The 22439-nt window shown below is 45.9% G+C and overlaps 1 protein-coding gene across 1 annotated transcript in view; it reads right to left on the bottom strand.

The window, feature by feature from the left end:
- Window positions 1-980: 980 nt before the first annotated feature.
- ramp1 (receptor activity modifying protein 1) overlaps window positions 981-22439 on the bottom strand; it is a 40071-nt gene continuing 18612 nt past the window's right edge. The window contains exon 4 of the mRNA XM_088931069.1: window positions 981-2478. Coding sequence (XP_088787195.1) covers window positions 2223-2478 — 256 coding nt within the window. The 3' untranslated portion in view covers window positions 981-2222. The remainder of the gene's footprint in view (window positions 2479-22439) is intronic.

Genomic DNA, 22439 nt, shown 5'->3' with positions numbered 1-22439 from the left:
TGAATGTTTCCAATAGGCTGTTGTGTCCATTCCAGGCCATTATGGGACTCGAGCTCAACATGGTGTACGCACACGGAAACCGTTGTCTAATGCTGAGTTAGGGTAAGTGTCCCTTGTAATAAAGCATTATATTCACTTCTTGTGGTGCCAGAGTTCAATATTTAAGCAAGAGCAGAAATGTGGTCTGTGGAATTTACACAATATTGAGAATGTTCAGGGAGGAGTATGGAATTAATGTATTCCTAAGGAATTCCGCTGTTAAGATTCTCTGGCTTTGACTTGCTCTTAATTGGGAAAAGGTAGTTTCCAAAGATTTGGATTCCTTCAAGCACGCGCAGTCTCCTGTCAGGCTTTCACAGAGACAGATACAACTCCTTGGCCTTTCCAAATGGCCATTAAAAACACCTGCAATTGCAATTATTATAAGGTTGTTTAGTTACTAGAAATCAATATTCTGATTATAGAACAGCGAAAGACTACAAAGTTCAAGATAATATTAATCTCATTCTTCTCAGTTACCAGCACCTTAGTGGCCCTCGAATCATCTTTTCTTGAAGGATCCCCAGGTAATCAGCTTTAACAACATGGCTGGAGAGTTTTGGAAACGTTCACTCTGATCCCTGTTTGTAACACCTCATGTGTAGCAAAATTAAACTCCTTTGCAAAATATCCAGGAAACCTCCCTTCACTTAATGCTGGCGTGGTGCTGTTTCTGTCTGGATTTTCAAAGGCTTGCATCAAGGAGAGGTCACTGTCCAATCCACTGTTCGTCCAGTGAAATTTTAATTGCTTAAGTGATTCTTTATTACTGAATTCACCTCTGGTTCTACTGTCCCACACCGTACAGCCAGCCTGACTGGAGAGACATCCTTCTGGCACTAGACTCCACGTCTCTACACCAGGACAGAAACGCATCTAGGCTCTGGCAATCAGCGAAGGATAGGGTTAGCAGTCTTTGTCAGAATAAACACTCTTGCACATTCCAATTCAAAGAGCTTTATTGGCATGACCAAATGAATTACAGTGTTCAGTGTGACTGAAGGGCACAGTATGCACCATGTAAATCACTGGGGCTCTGTACATAAACACCACCATTCAAAAACGAGATTTTCTTGTGGGGGGGGGGGCAGAGGGCAATGGCTGTCTGTACAGAACAGTCAGATATGCTGTTAAAACCCTTTTGCAATTGTGAAAATGTTATCTGTCCTCTCCCCCTGACGGGTTTTTGATCATTTTTGTGTTCCAAGCAGACACAGCGCTGCTCCCTAGACTGGGGTGAACTCCTCTACACTCAAGGGGTGACATCACAACCAGTAACAGGAACAGCAACGCTGAGCCCGGTTATATAATTACCCTTGGAATTGTTGCCATAGTTTGTACTTGGCACCTTTGAAACAAAGAAAGAATCTGAATGTTCTGCTGATTGTGTAGAAAGAATACACTGGTAGGCACACATGCCAGGCACGTCCATGATCTCACACACACATACCTTGTTACTAAAACTAACTGTGGTTTGCTTTTGTTGTGTTTTTAATTAAATTTCAAGTATGCCATAATAAAAAAGGATGTTGTTATTATTAGTATATGCAGCCTGTATCTTAGAGACTGATGCCTTCTGTTTGCATAAGGCTATTCTTATTATCTTCAGCATCATTTTTTGTTATCATTATTAGATATTTCCAAGTATCTGGTGCAATTCACTCTATGTCAATCGAAGGTGGTTTGTTTTAAAGAACGTGCCACTTTTGACAAAGTAAAACTGTCCTGTCTTTTTAAAAACCGAGGGTTCAGTGGAGGTTAAAGAGTGAGCCTCACTCGTAACCGCAAGGCAGTCCTATGCCAAGCAGCCCTCGCAGTGACAGACAGCTCTGTGCCGTTACTTCTTCCCATGCTGGGTCAGGCTGCAGTGATGCACTGCAGAGACCGGAGTGCCACAGAAAGTCCTCAGTGACGGGTAAGGAAAGGGCCGACTCCGCGTCTGAGACCCTTTTCCGAGCCTGCTGGTGGCCAGACGGATGTGGCTCTCAGTTCCCCTCTCTCCGGGTCTCTCCTACTCTCTCCCCGCACTCCGAACGTTCCCTGTGCCTTAGGAGTGCAGTGCAGGATGCAACATGAGACAGTACATTCACGTCACCCACAGTCTTCTTTTTTTTTTAGTGTGTATTGGACAGAAAGAAAATATATACAGAGCCACCCCCGGGCGGCGGCGCGTCCGCGGGCGCCTACACGATGCCCTCGCTGCGCTTGCTCCTCCAGACGACCAGGGCGGTCATGAGCAGCGTGACCAGGATGGGCACGGCGATGAAGGGGCCCAGGATGTTGTTGGGAGGGTCGCTGGGCAGCCGGCCGGAGAGGGAGCAGTTCTTGAAGTAGAGCCTGTGGATGCCGATGAAGAACTCGTCCACCAGCTTGTTGGGCCAGAAGCAGTTCATCTTCTGCGCGATCAGGTAGGTGCAGTTGGTCAGCTCGCCGTAGGACCTGCAGGAGACGACAGGACAGCATGAGCTTCCTGCTCCTAATGAATGATTCCTTTTCACGTTTGATTTTTACATCAATTTGTAGTTAGCCATTCTGCTAGAAGGACCAGTAGATGATCTTGAAACTTGAAACTTGTATGATTCCAAATACACCTTACTCTGAGAGTTCTGTCTTCAGTATTTACTTATTTTCTAATGACATTCCTGCCTTAAAAATGCAATCCACACTTTTCTCTACATTCAAATTTCAATTTCAAGGTTTACAAACAAGGAGGAGGACATTCAGTTCAGCAGGCTCATCTGCTAGTAGCCAATTAATCTGAGCATCTCATCCAGCAGTTTCTTGGAAGAAACCAGGGTTCAAAAATGTTGCTGGATAGCTTGTTCCAGACTCCCACAAATTTGACAAATTTATTCATAACCCTGGAGATGTAGGGCGTTTTATCATTCTTAATGATACTTAGTAGAAGTGTCACAATTGTGATTATTGTGCCCTAAATACATCTCTGTTCTGCTGCCAGGAATTCTGTTAGACATCTCATTCAGCAATTGACAAGAATAACTGATAACCAGGGCTCCTGGTTCATAATTAGCATTTTTAGTTTTGCTACAGCTAACTTTAAATGGATCTGGCAAATGTAGACACTGCTCTTCCTCTATTCTTACCATTATAAAATTAAGGTAAGATTTTCTCAGGATCAGGATTAACATGAACATGAGCAGCTGTTACTGTTCTTCCCCCAGCCAAGAATAAACCAGGAACCACCACCAACACATGCAGCCACACATTGCTCCTTACATAAAAAGCCAAGTTTAAACAAGGATCGTTCTTCTTAAGAAAAAAGACAAGGACAGCTTCCCTGGCTTTCCAGAAGATCTCAGGACTGTCCCTAAAGCTTTTGATGCAACCTTTGAGGCAAAAGGATCACCCTGTGCTGCTCAGAGAAGATTTCTCTCCTGCTGATTGAGCCAGAAGTTGAGTGGCACTTTGGACAGTCTAAATTCCCCAAAGGAAGTGCAGAAAACGAGGATAAGGTAATAAGAAAAACAATTCTTAACAGAAAAGCACAGAACATGATCAACTTCCACATTGAAATGTGAAATTCCTAGGAACCATCTGTTTGGCCAAAGAAATATTACAATATCACTGTCAGAGACCGCAAAGTCAACACCTTAACACAGGAATTAGAGAAATAAAAAAAAAGATTATAGGACGGCTCCTGTTCCAGAGTATATCACAAAATAAAAACCCCAGAGGTGAGGAAACCTCTGGAGTAGCTCTTACTTTCCTTTGGGTAGAACATCAGATCGTATTCCTTATCAGATCCCTGCACTTGTTGAAGAAATAATGAAAAACTACATGTGCATATGATGGAATATGGCAAGCATATTTAAATATCTCATCATGCACGGCGGTAACTCCCAATACCATTATATGTAGACCACAGTATGTAATTTTGGACATACAGTATGTATACAGTATGTAATTTTCATATCAGGCCAGAGATCGTGGTTTCCCCCACCCCCCAGATGGGACACCAGTCCATCACAGTAATCACCCCCCCAGCAACACTGGTCCCCACTGATACAGTAGTGAGGACTGGAGCAGCTGGGGTGAAGTAGCTCACTCAAGGTACAACAGTGTCTGCAGTATTAAATATCATTTTCCAGGAATTTGCCCAGTCTTGGTTTTTTGATATTCTGAAAATCTCAGGAGAAGACTGGAAAATTCCTCTGGGATGATATTTTTGATATTGTTGGACTGTACTATGCTGTGAATAGTTTCGCCAAACACAAAGAGTTGATACTTGACTATCATTTTAAAAGCATTTTTTTTCCAAAAAATATATTTTAATACGTGGGCGATCTCATGGACATGCAAATGCTGGTCTGTTTCCTAGTCGGCTCTCTCCGTTTTCATACCCCTCGGCAGGCAACCATAAGACTCATTTGCACAAACCCCACTCAAGAGGAAACAGACCGTAACTTCCCATGCTCAGCACATTTCCCCTCAACAAGACAAAACAGACATTCACATTTTGAAACCAATGAGAGAAAGAGAGAGTCAATGAGAGACAACGTAAAGTGAAATGATCAGCATCAAATCTTACATATAGAATTGCCCACTCATTCCTTTAAAATAACGACAAATATTAATATTATTTTTAATTTTAATTTTAATTTCCTTCAGAGCCCCTCTCTTCATTATAACAGTGGTGTAAATTAGGAAACAGGCTGGGAGGAGAGTCAGGTATCATTCTTCTTCTCCAGCGGGGCTCTGCGCTGAACACAAGGAAACCCCTGGACTGACGGACGAACAGGCGCTGGGGGGCTTTTTTTCCACAGCAGGATGAGCTCTGCGCTGCCTGATCGGGGCTCTCGTCACCTCGCGGGCAGTCGGCGACACGGCCGCGCGCACGCCAGGCTGCAGCAGGCAGACGGAGCGAATGACAGAATGGGCTGGAATTATGATCCGCGGCAGCAGTATTGCCATGAGGCAGCTCAGCTCTAGAATGGGTTTTGTACAGGCTTGCATGACGTGGTCTAAGCAGAGAGAATTGAGTTACAACGAGCATGAAAAGGAATGTAGGCAGCTCAGAGGAGTGGCTGCCTCAGAGCTCCTGGGTCCCGGGTTCGATTCCGGGACTGCAGAGCCTTCTAGGTGGATAAAGGCGAGTCAGACTCAGGTGAGTCTGAAAGTGGGGCACAGGGGTTGTTTTCAGGTTTCCCCTTAAGGCATGCTGATTAGGTTAGCGTGTTCGTGTATGTGTGACCGCGTGTGGGCCCATGTGATCGTGTGTGGGCCCTGCCATGGACTGGTCTCCTATCCAGGACACAGTCCTCACCTTGTGCCTTCTGGGATAGGCTCAGGGCTGCCACAACCCTTACCCTTTCCTCATGCTGGATAAGTAAAAAGTAAACTGGTGTATAATCTGCTGGAAGGTTTACTGAAAGTAAGCTATTCATTCACATGTGAGTTTAATTCCTGGGTTACATCTGGTCACTCAAGGATTTGACCTTCCTGTGTTTTTACACCGACTGAGAACTGTTTCTCACAGTTTGGAGTTAATGGAGGTGTAGCTGGCTGTGACTCCAGTGTCTTTCGCCGGATAGTACAGGTTATCACGTCCTGCTACGCCTTGCAAACCCCCAACGTCAATCTGCTACACCCGGCAGCCAGCAGAGGAACAAACCCTCCTTGGATCCACACTTTGAATTCAGGAGGAACAAGTAAAAGTTTATTCAATGCTGAAAGGAGAAGAAAGGGGAAACAACATTTCAGCTGTGGAGCCTTCTTCTCCATACCCACGCTGTGGAAGGCTCCACAGCTGAAACATTGTGTTTCCTTTCTTCTCTTTTCAACGTGGAATAAACCTTTACCTGTTCCTTTACAGCCTACGCATGCTGACGCAGCTGCCTACTTGAACTACTTTGAATTCATGCCCACTCTCGGGATTACTGCGCTGTAATCCGCTTTGAAAGTGAGTTCTGTCCAAAACCAACTTCACTTGGTTCATAATACAGCCTTCCAGCAGCAGATTAGAGCTAAATCCTGGCTATTTGTTTCCAGAGCTGTTTTCTGGCTTGGAGAGAGGAATCCTGCAGCCTCCCCGACTCTCAGGGCCCGGGGTCTTCTTCGGTGTTCACTGACTGTCAGGGGGAGACGTCCGTTTGAAGGCTCATGGGAGAGAGGCGCTGGCAGCTCTGGGTGGCACATGTCTACAGGGTGAAAGGAGTCCTTAGCCGTACACTCGAAATTTCCACCAAGTCTCTTCTCATGCATATTAATGGGAGACTTAAAATAGAGCTGAACGCCAGGCTCTGCCCAGAACCTGTGTAGGAGACGGGACTTGGCGCTGACAGCATGGTCACAGAGCAGCAGGGAATTATTCCCTGTGCGCACATCCCCTCGGGGCTTCATAGTTTTTCTGCAATCTTTTAAATCTTCTGCCAGGAAATCTGAGTTTAGCAATCTAATAACTTTAAAAACACACACTTCAGAAAGAATGAGAAAGTCATGTAGTCCCTGAGCCTGTGTCATTCCCATTCTGATTATTTAAGAGATCTGGGGCAGATTTTATATTAGCGGTCTTCTAAATAAACGTAATGATATGCATACATGGAAAGGGCATTTGATGCCCTTTGATGGCATTTGACGATGTTTTGTGAACTTCCAACAGTTTATATCAATTGATTTTCAATTCTCTCTTTTTTTTTCCCAAAAATAACCTCACACGTCCGCACAGCTTTATGAATCCACGGATTATAAAATCTGGGGAAAACAGGCTCTTTCTTATGTCCGTATAGCAGGCTAGTTAATTCATGGGCTGTGCAAGCAGCACTACCAGTGTAGGTTTGGGTCTGGTCAGTACTGGCACAGGAGACCTCTGTGGAAAAGCCAGTTGCTGTGATAAGTGGTGAGCCAGAAGGTGGCGATCGTCCCTCTGGACCACTATTTCCAAGGCTGTCGAAATGAGTCAAGCCGGTGCCTGAAGTTGGTCAGGGCATGGAAAGTTCGTTCTGCACCTGAGGGGCGAGGGTGGGGCAGAAATGGGATCTGCCAGGGGAGAACGGAGTCGGGGCAGAAGAAGTCTGGTGGAAGAGGGGGGACGGGAGAGGGTGAGTGGATAAGTATAGAGAAAGAGAGGAAAAGCAAAGACACTGTGGATTTCTAGGCAAGCCGGAGTTCTAGGTGAACTGGCGCAGGTCCCCCCGTGTGGCTTAGCACAGGCATGGGGCAGCTGACTGCTCCGGGGGGAGCAGACAGGGCAGAAGAAGAAGTCATGAGAGCACTGCTAGCCCTGATCTCCCTTTACAGATGCAAGCTTTGCCAGTGCTAACCAAAGAGCAAATTACGCAATGCATCTAAGTGATATGGATGTCCGGACCAGCCAAGCGGTCCAAATACCACCGATGACAAGACCGGCCATGACCGTTCACATGCATTCGTGAATCGGCAATCGCACACACTCACCCCTGGTCATGGCTGGGGCGGCTCTACTCCCACTTGCATGGAGCCGCCCCCATGTACTGATCAAGCGAGCAGTTCAAAAGAGAAATCGATGACCAGCAGTTAGTTCAGTCCTCCAGTCTCTCTGAGTCACGATTTTTGCTGAGCCACGTTCTGGTTTTTGTTTTGCTGCATAGCAAGAAGAGTCTCTCCAGTGCAGTGTGCTAGGATGACAAGGACCTCTTGTTACGTAAATACAGAAAACCCATTCTGTCACAGCTACAGGGTCATCAAAGCCAAAACATCTAACGTCAGACTAGCAGAAAAGACGCCAGTGAGCCTGAGAGCCGAGAGGTGCACGTGTGTCATGCTGGAATCCAGTAAGGAACGGGGCCTGTGTCCTGTCACCAATGACTCACTGTATCTGATGGTGTGTTAGTAAGCGCTGGCAAATAAGACTTCAGAGAGAGTGCCATCCCCTGACAGGACTGACAGCCAGTCAGGATAAATAGGTTTCTTCTGTGCTTGGAGTTCACTTAGCCCAAAGCTCGTAATTTCCTTAAAGGGAGAAAACGCTCAGCCATACCACATACAGTATATCTCTCTCACTCTACACAGATGCATTTGGGGGAAAATGTATTATCGCCAAGGCTTTAAAACCCAAATCTTCTTTCCCTGATTAATGTAAGACTGGTGCACATCAGTAATACAGCCAGCCGAGGGCCTTACCCTTACAGAAAGTCAAACATCCACAGTAAAGTGTTTGAAGCATCAAGCTTTCAAATGCAAACTTTCAGAAATGCCAAAAAAAGTTTTAATTGCAGAGGGGATTAGGAAGAAGAAGAGTTTTCCAAGTGGCACTGCTCTGTACCATTCCAAGTCTGCCGTGAAGCTTATCTGAATGAGCCTGTTTTCTTTAACACTTTGTTTGCTGAAAAAAGGCTCTTCAAAAGCAAACCATCCCCATTCCTGTACCTACAGGGCACCAGGAAGAGTGAATTTCCTAGGCAGACTGCATGGAATTGGCGCCTGTGCCAGCGTGCCTCTGCGGGTCACAGCTCTGCTACACCGTGCCGTGAGAACCTGTTGAGAAGAGGTGTTGTGGGAAGAAAGGCAACCCAGCCAGTCATCTCTGCTTTGGATGTTTTCTTAAGATCCCTGCCAGTCTGGGAATCGGGGCTTGATCCCAGCCTCTCTCCTGCAGTTAGCTGGAAAAGGGAATGTGCTGGAATGTGAGAACAAGCCTCTCCTGCCCCCTGAGAACAGATAATCAGGGCTTTTTACAGGGCATTACACATACCGGAGAAAGAGCCAGGAAAGGCAGCATTTCCAGAGATGTAGATGATGCAAACTCTTGGATGTACCTAAGCAGAACGTAGGAGGACCATAGCAACGGCTATAAACATTTTTCAATGAAAAATCACCAGGCAACAACAGGTTTCCTGCGCCAAGTCTAACCCTCACCTGCAGCAGTCACCTGTCTGGCTGGGAGTGGGGAGAAGCCGAAGAGGCAGTGCACTTGCAGAAGAGCAGACCCTGCAGAGTACAGGACATGAAGGGTGGTCCTATGACAGTGACACCCAGGAAAACCACAAATACCCCCTCCACCAAGGGTTTATTAGGGAAAACAGGTTTGTGAAAAATGATGGAAAAAGCCAAGCCAATTAGCGTTGCTTATAATTATATAAATTCAGTGTCCTACTTCAGCCTCATTGAAAATGCTGTGCACAATTTTGGTCAGTTTGTTCCTGCAGTGGAATCCAGCAGAGAAGAGCATCCAGATACATTCTGGGACTGCAGGGAAATCCCTGATAGGCTGAAGGAACTGAAGCAGAGAAGGGGACCTTATTAATAATTATTAATTATTATTATGAAAATGTCACAGAGGGAATGCAAAACACTTATCACACATAACATATCATGTAACCTTTAAGCAGTGAGTCACCCTAATTAGATTCCATCAGCAAATAATACACTTGGTGTCTTCATCTTGCCCACAAATATTCCTTCTTTCATCCTGTTTTTCTTTGCTTTCTTAGTGAATGCTTCTTTCCTGTCTGAAACTTCTGAATCACATTCAATTGTAGTCCCAAGCAGCAACAAAATGATGTATTTTATATAGAAATCCTATTGTGATAACAACAAGAACATACAACGATTCAATATGGGGAAAAAATACAAAAAAATAAATGTGCTATTTTGAAATGCATTTACAGACGCAAGTCAGGTGCAAGCTGGACGCTTGATGAGAGCGATTAATGTTTCTGGTACATTCTGACGGCGCTTGTTTGTTATTAAGCACTCAGTTGCTCGTTTATCACAATGGTAACATGACACAGCAGACTGTGGACATTTGTAATGTCAGATTCAAAATAAATCATAATCACATTCTGCTAGCTCTGCTTTACCGGGTGGTCTCATTTTGTCCAAGAGCTGCAGGCATGCTCTGCAACAATTAGTTATTGCACCCTATTAGTTTATACTAATCAGGAGAGGTTTTCTCAGAACGTTCTCTTGTACTATCTGAGACAATGTACCTCTGCTGTACCTTGCTTCTACAGCATGCATTGGGTCAGCAAAATAAAAGCACAAATCTGAAGGGAACACTAAATTTAGCTGAATAACATAATGTTGTACAGTGCTACATTACTCAGACATTACGCATTACAATCAGTGCATTAGCAAAGTATTCTTCGAATCTCCAGCTTACAATGGAACAGTCCCAAAACTTGTTAAAGAACTAAGGCAAGGGACAGGCGGCATTCTTTGCGCTCACAGAGGTGGAAACCATCATATGCCTCAGAGATGACCTCTGTGCCATCGCTGCAATGCAATCAATTTGAATATTCAAACCAAGCAGACTGCGGTCTGATGGCAGGGTTTCGGTGCGGACCAGAGTGCTCCCGGCTGTCACACACATTTCACAGAAATGTGTTGGTTTTTTTGCCCCGATTATTTTTTTTTTCATCCATTATTCAAATGTGCCGGACTGCCAGCCCACACAAACTGCATAGCAAGTGTTGGAAATTCTCTGCCCTAATGTACATGATTAACAGCATGGAGAGGGCACCATGGTGTCTGGGTCTATTAGTGTGTCAGCCCACTGCGAAAATGCACTGCGGGTGGTTGAGCTTGCACCTACTGCTCCACCTCAGTCCCCATACATCACCATCACATCATGACAATGCAGCTCAGGGGGGTGTCATAAAAGTGGGGGCTCTGGAAACGGGGGACCCCAATCTGTTTTACTCTCCGCTGCATCAGTACAAGCTGCACAGAGCTTCAGGAAGCCCTTTGTTGTTTTGCTATTAATCAAGTTATCACGGCAAAAACAAAGAGCTCTGAGAAGATGAATTTCAAACTCACTGGCCCATTATTCCTATTTTAGCTTACAACTTTCCTAGAGGTCAGAAAAATGAAAAATAACTTCCTCGGCATCGCAACATCAAAAATTCAACATTTAAGTACGTCTTAAAAACTCATACATCAGAGCCCCGAATGATTTATATGACATTCTGGGATTTATTGCCATGTTTTCTATTCAAGAGGAAGAAAAACCACATAAACAGAATGTGGTGCCAAAAATTCAAAGAAAAATAAGGACCGTAATTATTCCATCTATCAAACGCATAATATTTCCACTGATTGAGTGCTAAGGCAGCTGTAGTCTCCCAGCTCAGTATCATCGGAATGACAGTTTTTAGTGTTGTAGTGTTAGCCAGCTGTGTTTCCCCGGCTGGGAGAACAGTGACACATGCTGTGTGCACAGCATGACGATGCTGCCCATCACCAGAGCAGTAGAGAGGACAGATTCTGGCCCTGATTAAAAAGGTAACTAACCTTTCCGGAGCACAAGGCAATCCGGCCCCTTTGCTAATGCACCAACATCAGCAGTGCAGAGACAACCTGTCAAAATGACCGATTGACTGAATATCCCCACCATCACCACCACCACAGGCTCCTGCACAGTCACTGGTGAAGCAGACAAGACTCAGAACAATCCCGCTACTGGCATGTCGAATGCCATCAGACTCTCTGGCCCATGAGCCGCCTGTGAGGTGTGCAGCACTGAAAGATACAGGGAAATTCCTGGCACATAAGATGTGCTGTTATATACTTGGAAGTTGCAGATCACTAAACCGCTTCCTTCTGAGCAACCCAAGATGTTTCCAGTGTCATCACCTTGGGGATTTGTCTTGACTAACACTTTGTACAGCTCCAGCAGATCAGCTGAGTGCACAGAGAAATCAGGACATGGAGACATCGGGGACAGTCTCGTGCTCATTCACACTCCCCTTTGCAAAAAGAGTTGTGCACTCGTTACTACAACTACAAGTGGCACTTAATCGCACGCTTTTCCATGGCTAAGAATCTTGAGCAGTATGCCACCACAGTATTATAACTACGCTTTAATATAATTGTAAGATGAGCAAGGAATTCACAAAAGAGATCTGCCTTCCATTACATGTTTAATAGCGGCTGCCTTCTGCTGGGTATCCTGACAGCCTGTGTAATTATTTATTGATTCCTACGAGAGCGATAATGATAAATGTAATAAATAATGATGGTAAAATGATATAACATGATAAAACACAAAGGAGTGGCTTACAGTAGTCTTATCTTAAGACACTAAGCTTTAAAGTAAACTAAACAAAATGAAGCACATATTTCCCACACTAATTTACTGTATTTACACAGATGTTAGGCTAGACATGTTTCAGCATTCCAAGAGGCAATTTAAAGCAGCTTTATAAAATCACTGAGGAATCTTATTTGGTAATATCGAATTTCAGCAGCACGCAAATGTTTAAATAAAGGAAAATGATCATCGTTAAGCAGTTTCATTCACAACAGGGTAGGGTACTCTGTACGTTTTATTTTCAAGCTGCACCCAGAAACATTTAAAAGAAGAATTTAAAGGCTGCAGTGATGAACCAATTAAATTGGGCTCAATTGGATTACAATGCTACAGTAGCTTTGGTAATACCCCCAAATGTAATACAGTTCAGCATTCAATTGAATTCATTGCTTTCTTACACAGTGTCCTTTGTACACCGCAGTGCAGTGTGATGAAACACAAACCACACAACTGAAGCAATGGAGTAAGTACTGTTCCTCCTGCAGGTAGGAAACAACTGCGACTCAAGACTTGAGTCAAAGATGCTGCTCCATATTGCTCTAACAGGCAAAGGGGTTATGTATCAGAATTGGCTTCTCCTGCTTTTTGTACTGTGCTGTGACAGAGGAGCTGATGTTTGATTGATAACCCCCTTTCAACCGGAATATTTAAATCATCCTGCAGCACAGCCAGTCAGGTACTTGTTGATGCACAGAGGAACTCCTAATTACTTTTAGGCACTCTGAAATACTTCAATTCTCTTCCTATATCCTGAGTATATTTTACTATTAAAATACTGGGGAATGTGAACAGTTCACACACCAATCACTTAAAATCGAATGACATTGAAACACTATCAGCTGCCTGACCTGCGCAAATGTACACATCAGATGTCCTGTCACGTTGCACCATAGAAAAATATTCGAATGCACTTCTGCTGACTGAGAGTCTATCTGTGGAAAAAAAGCCCTTTGTCCCAATCCTAAATAATCATTCCTTTTCTGTGCCGAGTCAAATCCTGGTTTCCAGATTTCGGCTTTGCGGCTACAGTAGTTTCACTCCCATCAAGGGGTGCGCCACATAAGTGAGTAAAAAGCAATTTAGCTTTTTCAGAACACATAAGGGAACGTTGGCTTTCCCGTGAAAAACGGCAGTAATTAGTCAGATCATTAAACAGAACCCTGCCTGGGGACTCTGGAGAAAGAGAGAGATGAGCGAGTAACTTGAAGACATGGGGTCTCTAGCTCAGGCTGACTCAAACATCGATACGTACGCTGTCTCACCTCAGGCCTCCTGTGAACACAAAGCCGTGTCAAACTTCATTGCGTGTGCTAGACCGTTCGAAACAGCGGCTGGTACTCAGCTGGCTTGCAGTTATAATCTGGTCACGATAGTATGCCTACCATGCCTTTCTTTTTCTCAGTTCCAGCTAAGCGTTTCAAGGGCGCGCTGATGCAGTCAGGGCAATGAAAAATGAAACGGAATTCAAACGCCCTGAGGTTTCACAATTTGATCAATCCTTAGAAAGAAAAAGAATAGGAGGGCTTCTGTGCCGAAGAGGCTGTACTGTGTAATCCAGCTGTCTCCCCGCGTGGAGGAGTGTGCACATGTCTCTGTATATCAAGTAACAACACTCCTTCTGTTTCTTCAGAAGCCCGTGGAGCTCCCGTGCAGTCAGCAGTCACGGGATTAAAGTCAATTATTATTATTATTATTATTATTATTACACAGACAATTCTGAGAACACCCAGCCCACTATACCTGCGCACTCCCTACACTTGACACTTTCAGTTGACACCAGTCTGTTTCTTTAGTGTTCGTTTCGGAGCATGAAGAGAATCCCTGGTGACAGCAGCCTGAGACCCCACAGCTATAATCGGAACCATTTTCCCCAGCCGCGGCCATCGTGTGAGCCCTGCACGCTGACTGCCAGGCCCCAGAGCGCAGCACCCCTGTTAGTTCCACCAAATAGCGTTCCGGCTTATCTCGCAGGCTCCCGGAGCGTCACGGAAGGCCTCATGGCACAGCACGGCACAGCACGGCACAGCACGGCACAGCACGGCACCCAGCAGCTGGTCATCTTGAGCTGCGGGGTTTTTCCTTAAAACTCCGACACATCAGTGAAACCGGCAACATGAAAGACATTTTGTACCGTCTCGTCTCTCTGCCCCGGGTGGCGGAGATGGGGTGGGGGGTGTCCGATCACAGGGAGGTAAAAACTCGATCTAAAAAAGGCAAAGCAGGTAAAGACTGTCATGGCTCCAGCCACTCGTTAGACAAGACCTCCTTCTGGCCACATACTGGAAGTGACCAGCGAGGTGGACGGAGCTGAACAGCTGTCCAGGGAAAGGGCGCATCCAGGCAGGATGGGAACAGCCAGAAAAACGTCTCTTACCAGTGTGAAAACCCCACTTTCCACTCCAGGCACACCCTCACTCCGAGTCAGAGAAAGAAAAGACGAAAAGGAAAAAGATTTCCCGGTTTGTTACAGGCCCTGGGGATGCCAACCCTCCCCAGAATTCAAGCGCTTCTTGCCAATACAGAACACCAACCAGCACGCAGGCCACATTCAACGCCTACTACATTTGCTCCTGTGTTTTATAAGACAAAAAACGCAATTACCTTTTAGATAATTCCTTCAGGATGCTAAATGAACCGCCCTTGTAGACAATTTTAATGTTTGTTATTGATTTTCAAACACGTTTCCCTTTTCAACAAAGTGTCAGAGCATTGTTGCAGAGGGTAACACTTCATGACAACAGTCCTGAGTGAGACACATAGTACAGTCTCACTGGAGAAAGTGCCATTTTAACAATGAGCTCCATGGATTAAGTCACCAAAATAAAAAAACTGCCTGCGTGCACTTAACTACTTATTATCTTTCCACAACACTATGCATTATTAAAGGGGCTGACAGGATTACTTGATTCAGGGACTCTCAATGCTCAGCATAAATATTTAAATCACTGTTTTCACGCTTCAGCACAGGGGACCTGAGACACCTTGTTCTTCACGAGCTGTTAAGCACAAGCACTTAAGACACATACTGTAGGTGTGTTCACTGCAAAGAAACGCATGCTGATTCCACAGCAGACCCTGCCCGTCTGAACACTACTTAAGGACAGTGGCAATAGTCCAGCTACATTCCCGGGCTTGAAGGCATGACATACACCAACAGGCTAAAATACCTGAATCGGGTCTCCTTCATAGTCTGCACTGTTCAAGACTAAAAAGACTCAGGTCCTTTATTAAAATCACTGACACAGTCAACCCAGCAGGCTTGTTGAGGACCAACAACCAAGCACAAACCAAGGGGCACAAGGGGAATCTATGTGGAAGTGCATTACAGTATTTTACAGCACGGTACTTTGTTACACAAATTGGAGTGGGAGTGTGGAGCAATCTACCCAGCCGTGTTGTCAAAGCCAATACGCTGCTTTCCTTCAAGAAACAGCCTGATGAGCCAAGAAAAGGGCTACATGGGCTGGACAGCCGCCTCTCATTTAGAAACCCTCTTGTGTTCCAATGCCCTGTTATCACTTCACAGCTCTCAGTCTGCAGCACAGCCTGTTTAAAACTAAACCAACACTCAATCGCATCTTCCTGTTTTTGAGAGATAGGAACTGGTTAGAAATGGAGACAATGCGTGTCCCCCTGCCCCATTAATGGCTGCATGCAGCAGGAATAGCAGTTGCCAAACCGCAAAAGTGAGACAACGTGAGGGAGGAATCTGGATTGGTCAGGCAAGCAAGCAGGAGTGCCCAGAAGATGTGAGGAAAAGCCACCTCGGACACCTGCTGCTGTACATTCACAGCTTTCAGCAGCTGATCATCTTCCCAGGATCTGTGCTCTGGAGGTGCCCCACTGCTGAGTCCCTATCTACAGAGCAGCAATGCCATTAGAGCAAGGAAAGCTTTTTAGCGCACCTTTGCTGCAGACAGTGAAAAGAAGCCCCACAACAGCCAAGGACTCACACACACACTTCTACCTTGGATTTCCAAGATCTCTAAACACAATTCCTTCAGTTGATTTCTACATGCATGCGGCGGGATGGAAAGATGGGCATTGTGCGTAGGGATATTAATTAGCACTTGCCATTTCATAGAACTTGGGCAGCAGAAACATCTTCTGATTTTCCCCTCTGCCTTTCGTCCAGCCAGTCAATATCAGCAGCCTTGGGCAGTGGAACTGTCTTGCAAGGCGCAGGCTTGTAGGCAGCTATATGCCTTTATGACAGAGAATATGTACTGTGCAATACTGTATCTGTGCAACTCCTAACTGTGGCAGGCTGGCCTACACAAACCACATGAGGGCGACAACACTTCCATACGCAACTGGAGTGCCAGGTAGCCCCACAGTATTTCATTAACTTAATCAAAGATGAACTGCATGGAATTAGCCCCAGGAGTGAAGTTAATAGGGGATCATGAAGAAGCTGCTCAAGAAATGAGAGAAGCAGTCTGGTTTGGCTTCGACAGAGATCCCTCCATGCCTTAAGCCACCTCTGCCCAGCCTAAAAAACACAGAGCAGGAGGGGCATCTTTACACAAAGGGTGGTGAGAGTGGGGAACAAGCAGCCAAGTTGTGTAGTTGAAGCCAATTGGCCGGCTTTCATCAAGAGACAGCTGGATCGGATTCACAGATCAATTAGCTACAAATGACCAGACAGGTAAGATGGGTCAAATGACCTCTCGTTTGTAACTAGTCCTTACGTGCAGTGCTGAGGGAGGCACTACAAAGAAGAGCAACCTTTCTCCCAACACCAAACAGAGGCTGCAGGGAAGATCTCTTGTCCCCACGGGAGGATCTTGGAGATTGGCTGGGTCAGAGGTGGCGACTGCACTGGGGACAAGACAGGTGGGGAGCAGGTGAGCTCTGCAAGACAGCAGCTGGGCGGGCAGCACGAGAAACCCACAGGTATGGGCACAGGCAGGGCGCAGGGCGTCTCAGCAGGTTGCGTGTCACGTCAGACTCTGTAGGCAACATGACTCCGCGATGAGGGCACAGGAAACACGGGGAAGGCCGTTCAGGGAGCGCAGAAAACCCAACCACAGGTAAGCAACGCAAACAGGATTCCGGCAGCCAGGGCCTTGCGAGTTGCTGGCAGGCAGTCACCTCTCTACACTAACATCTCTCTTGAACCGCCGTGAAAATGGTGCTTAAAGATGATGCTTAAAATCTGAATGACTAAATATGAGGAAAACGCGCAAGAGAACAAAAACCGCTTGATGGTTTAGGCGAAAATCCAATTGCTTTTGGATTAAAGATGTGGCTGCACCTCGGGGAAGCACTGTGCTGTGCGCCAGTATGCTAATGCGAGCTGTTTTTGTGGCGCTGGGGTTCTGCTCTGTTCTGTATGTGTGTGCTCTGAGAAGGAGGTCAGATAGCAGTGACACGCACAGATGAAAGAAAAATCAACTCTATTATTGCCATTATTACACTCAGAATGCACCTCAGATTGCACAACCTCTTTTGTCCCAGTGCTCCTGTGGGCACTGACTCACATTCTCATAAATGTACGAGACCAGTCAAGGCCACAGTGAGATAAAGTCTCAATAACAGAGGGCTGAACTTCTTGTACTGTTTCTCCAGCTGCTAGGAGATATGAGCTGAAGCCGAGTTTAAGGCACCGCTATGTTGTGGTGGTTTCTTTCAATTACACTGATGACACAATGTTACGAGATATCATCACTCATCCAGCCGTTCTCAGCCGATTATCCCGGACAAATTCTGTGAAAACTGAATCTTGAAATCACAGAGCACCAGGCGGGATTAAGAGAATACTGCTGCCCTCCCTGTACTTGAGGCCAATCTGTAACAGAACCACAGAGAAGCAGAATCTCACCGACATGTCTTAGGTAAAACCTGCAATTGCAGAACAACATGCAAACTCCACACAGACAGACAATTCCAAACCAGGATCAAACCTGGGATCATGGAGATCTGAGGCCTCTGCAGGTCACTCAGCACCGCCACGTCACCATGCCAGTCAAAGGTCGTCAGATTAGGCGTGAAAACATTTTTAACCTGTCTGTAATGGAAATTTGAGCTACTTTTTCATCCATCCATTCAATTTCTAACTCTAACTGCTTTATTCAATACAGGGTTGCAGGGGGAGCCGGCGCCTATCCCAGCAAGCAATGGGCACAAGGCAGGATCACCCTGAACGGGACGCCTGCACCGCACAGAAGTGCACACACTCGCACCAGGGCTCGTTTTCTGAGAACCCAATTCACGTACTAGTAGGCCTTTAATCTACGGAAGAAAAGCAGAGCGCCCGAAAGAAACGCAAGGTGAGCGTGGCAAAGCCAAACAAAATCTTTGATTCCTCCAGTTTCATCCTATAAGACCTGAAATGTGAAACATCTTTGGGTTAATATTCTTGCTGGCACACATAATCATGGTTTGTGAAAGTAGTTCTAAGTAGTAGTTCTAAGGTTTCGTGGGAAACTGAGATTAACAGTGGCATTTCTTTTTATGTCCTTGGAACTGACATTTTCCGGCACAATATTTTCCATCAAGAGCAAAAGTGAGAATTCGGGTTAGGTGCCCAGCCGGTGTCATGAAAGAGTGTTTACTCATACGCCGGAATGCAAGACCCAGGCAGAAAGTTAGAACATGAAGTTAATAAAATGAGAGCCTGTGGGGTTTTAAGCAGCCAATCGCTCGAAAAATCGTATACAGCTCCTTACGGAAAGGAACTAGCTTGTTCCAGGCTCCCACAACCCTGCTGAGAGTGTAAAGCTCTCCTGCAATTGTAGTAAAACCATTAGCCTTACGCATGAGCTCCTCCATACCGCATACTGAAGATACCCAAACTACCGGATAGGACTGTGTTTGTGCCTGCTGGGTGCTGTATTGCAAAACAGCTCTGGATATCCCTGTCACCAGAATTGATCAAGGCAGATAAAAGGTGACTCTGAGTGCTGAGAGCCTGATATCTTGTCCGCCTCTCTGCAATCAGAGACAGATGGTCCCCCATGTCTGCCCTGGCCAGCGTCAGTGGTGTCTGCTTACAGAACAGTGTCATGACACAGGGCTGCTGTCCCTGCGCACTCTGGAGTCCAGACACAAGGAGTGCCCTCCTGGACCAACAAGAAAGGACAGAGACTAAGGATATTTGCACAAGGCCAGACATGAAATGGATCAAACTGCTATGCAAGATCCACCCTGTTGGGAGGTTTTATGTTTTTGTTTTATTTTGGGGGAAAACAAACAGTTTTTTATCCAAATACTGCTCAGAATGATTGCCAAGATAAAATGCTACATATAAACAACAGCATTCAAAAAGATTACATAAAATTCACAACTTCGCCAACATCCAGCCAGATGACCTTTAATGTAGACGAGTGCAGGGTTTTGCACGCAGGTAGTAAAAACAAAGTATAAATACCAAATTGGAGAAGCTGAGCTCGAAGGGGCGACTTATGAAAAAGACTGAGGTGTTTAGATTGACATATTTCCATATTCTACACAATATGGGGGAGCAATTAAAAAGGCAAACAAAATGCTGGTATACAGTATATAGCTAAGTTAAGCAGAGAATTTAAGTAAGTGGATGTTCTGTTAAAAATGAACAGCTAACATACTAGCCAGGCTTCATTTAGAGTCCCGTGTGCAATTGTGGTCAGCATGTTATCACCATGTCACCATGAAAAGACACCGCTCTGCTATCAGTTCACAGTCAACCCACCAGACACTGTACATTTCAGGGCTTAAGTCCCACACTGATAAGAAACTGAATCTTTCTAGTCTTGGGCAGAGAAGGGAACCTGATACAACTATTCAAAATCCTCAAAGACACTAACAAATTCAACCCAGCAGATTTCATCTGAATGAGCAGTGAAACATGAACCAGAGGGCACAACTGGGAACTACGTGAGAAGCTAAGAACAGGAGACACTTCTTTACCCAAAGGGTTGTAGGGGTCTGGAACAAGCCGCCCAGCCATGTTGTTAAAGTCAGTAACCTGGCTACTTTAATGGCTGGATGCATTAACTACAAACTACCAAATGCAAAAGGCCTCCTCTCATCTGTAACATCTTTTATTTCTTGCAGTATGAAGTCAGACGGGTTGTTCAGAGTCTGTGGGAGTTCTGGAGGTCAAAGACTGCAGACGGCCTCTTTGTCTTGGGCAGCAGCACCAGCAAACCCAGGGGCCAGGGCCCCAGGAATGAGGAAGTGACCAGGCGTCCTCTCTGCAGCACAGGCTCTGAGGTGGGGGAGGCCTGTTGGTTCCCAGAATAAACAGATGGGACTGTACTGTACGTTCGTGGGGAGGGGGAGGAGAACAGTTTCGGAGTGCGACACGGTACCTCACAGAAACACCAAGCCGCCACGCGGGTCAGGCTGCTGCTGTCACCGCACGCCCCTGAGGCCGCTCGGCCTGCTGGGGAACACAGCACTGGCCTGTTCAAACCACCGCCCTCCTGACGCAAAGACGACCGCGCCAAGCAGGTTCCATTCGAACACGAACAGTGCTGACGTCTTGGAAACGGGGAAAAACCCCTAGGGCACACGTCTGACACAGAGCACAGGCCCGACAAGAATCTGACTGGGGTCTCTCTGCACAAGCTGCTTCTTATTTCTGAGCACACCGCTCCAACACGTCTCAGCTTGCGCTCTTCTCACTGTTGAGGTTTCCAGCTCAAACTGGCGCCTACATCAGAAGACGTTCTCAGCCCTTAGCAGCCTCTTCATTATACTGCATCTCAACAGAGCTGCCAACAAAAAAAAAATACAAACTAAGCAGAAGCCAGTTTTAAAAAAGAAGGTTTCCCCATTTTGTCAAGCACTTTAAAAATATTCTCTTGCCTGCCGTGCCTCTTGACAAATTTTGACGTTTGGCAAAAGCCAAGCCCTCACGAGCCCATGTGGCCGCCAGCATTCAGAGAGTCACAGAAAGGGCAGCAAATGGGCGAACCCTAGTGGCACCTCCTGGAGGAGAGCAGTGGGGGGGCAGACTCAGGGAGCACACGCTGCAGGATGTTGTCTGGGTGTTGTGTCAGTGGGGGGGGGGGGGGGAGAGACAGCCCTGCCTGTACAAAAATAGAACTTTGCATGTCAAAACAGGCAGGCGGTTTCTGTGGAAAAACAGAGCTCTGTATTAAGTAGATTAGGTGCATTTGTTCCAGCCCAGTAAAATTGCCTGTAGAGGTCGGAAGTCGGGTTTCGGTTCGCTCAGGTACCCTTTAAATGTCCGTGAACAAAGCTGCAGGTAAAAGGAGGGTGCTGTGCTAAAAACACATGTTTCTGTTCGTTCAGGCTGCTCTTACTGCGATTGGAGCTGCCCATGTCAGCACTGTTCCATGTTCGCCCCCGTTGATGAAGACACAGCGGACAACTACAGCTCGGAATGGGAATTCTTTCAAATAATCGGAATGGTCTAAAATTACTTTCTCTCCTGGGAGAACAACTGCGCTGAAAAGTTTTCTGCTCTCTCCATTACTCCTGAGATGTAATCAGAACACTGCAGATGAGAACCGAAAAGCAGTCCACTGGCCTCTCTCTTTGCCCTGACATACTGTATATGTGCAATAGCACACAGACAGACGTGCAATTACTGTATGCTTCATGACGCACAGCGTGCTTTTGGCAACAGCCCATGAGGTTGTAGACCAGATCCGCGCTTTCTTTTATTGGCATGAAAGGCTGAAAAGGTGGAGGTTTCAAAGGGAAAAATTCAAGAATCAGGAAGGGCAGTGTGTGTGGGGAGGAAATGGCCCAGGGAAAATTGCTTTTGCTTTTTCACTTGTCCTCTCTGGAATGAGCTCAAGAACCCTGTGCTATTATTGCTATCATCTTTTCCAAAGAAACAATAAGGACTTGTTTGTCCAGACCTCTGCCCAGCCCAGAGCTGAAAGAATCCAGGATGAACTGGTTTAGTGTGTTTAATGTTTTACTAGCCAGGTCTCTGAGTAACAACCTGTACCTAAGCATTAAATCTCTTTAGCATTGGTCTCTACTCAATGGCACGGCAGGGACACTAAGAACACAACACCCACATCAATTAATGCGCACAGTCGATTAACCATCACAATCTGTAATTCCAGTCTTCCTCTGGTTCACTGGCCATCCACCGTTTCCTGCTGTTCTCCACTGTTACCCAGCTGGCCAGACTCGCAGTGCTCACCCAGCATGTTCGGCGTACAAGGGCGCAGCTGGTTTGAAGGGTGGTGATAAAAACATTAATGCAAAGTCACCTATAATGCAAAGTCACCTATCGACCTTAGCCTCTGCAAGACAGAAAGGGAGCTCAGAGAAGAAAGCTAGAGAGCAAAGACAGTCCACAATGCTCCCATCATTTGCATCCAATTAACAACAAATGCAGCTGGGCAAACCGTAGACGTAGGCTCATTTCCTAAACCCAAACCAGTACAAAGGAAAACAAATG

This window comes from Atractosteus spatula, chromosome 13 (assembly GCF_055471065.1).
Source record: "Atractosteus spatula isolate fAtrSpa1 chromosome 13, fAtrSpa1.hap1, whole genome shotgun sequence".
NCBI lineage: Eukaryota > Metazoa > Chordata > Actinopteri > Semionotiformes > Lepisosteidae > Atractosteus > Atractosteus spatula.
This window is presented reverse-complemented; position numbering and strand designations above follow the sequence as displayed.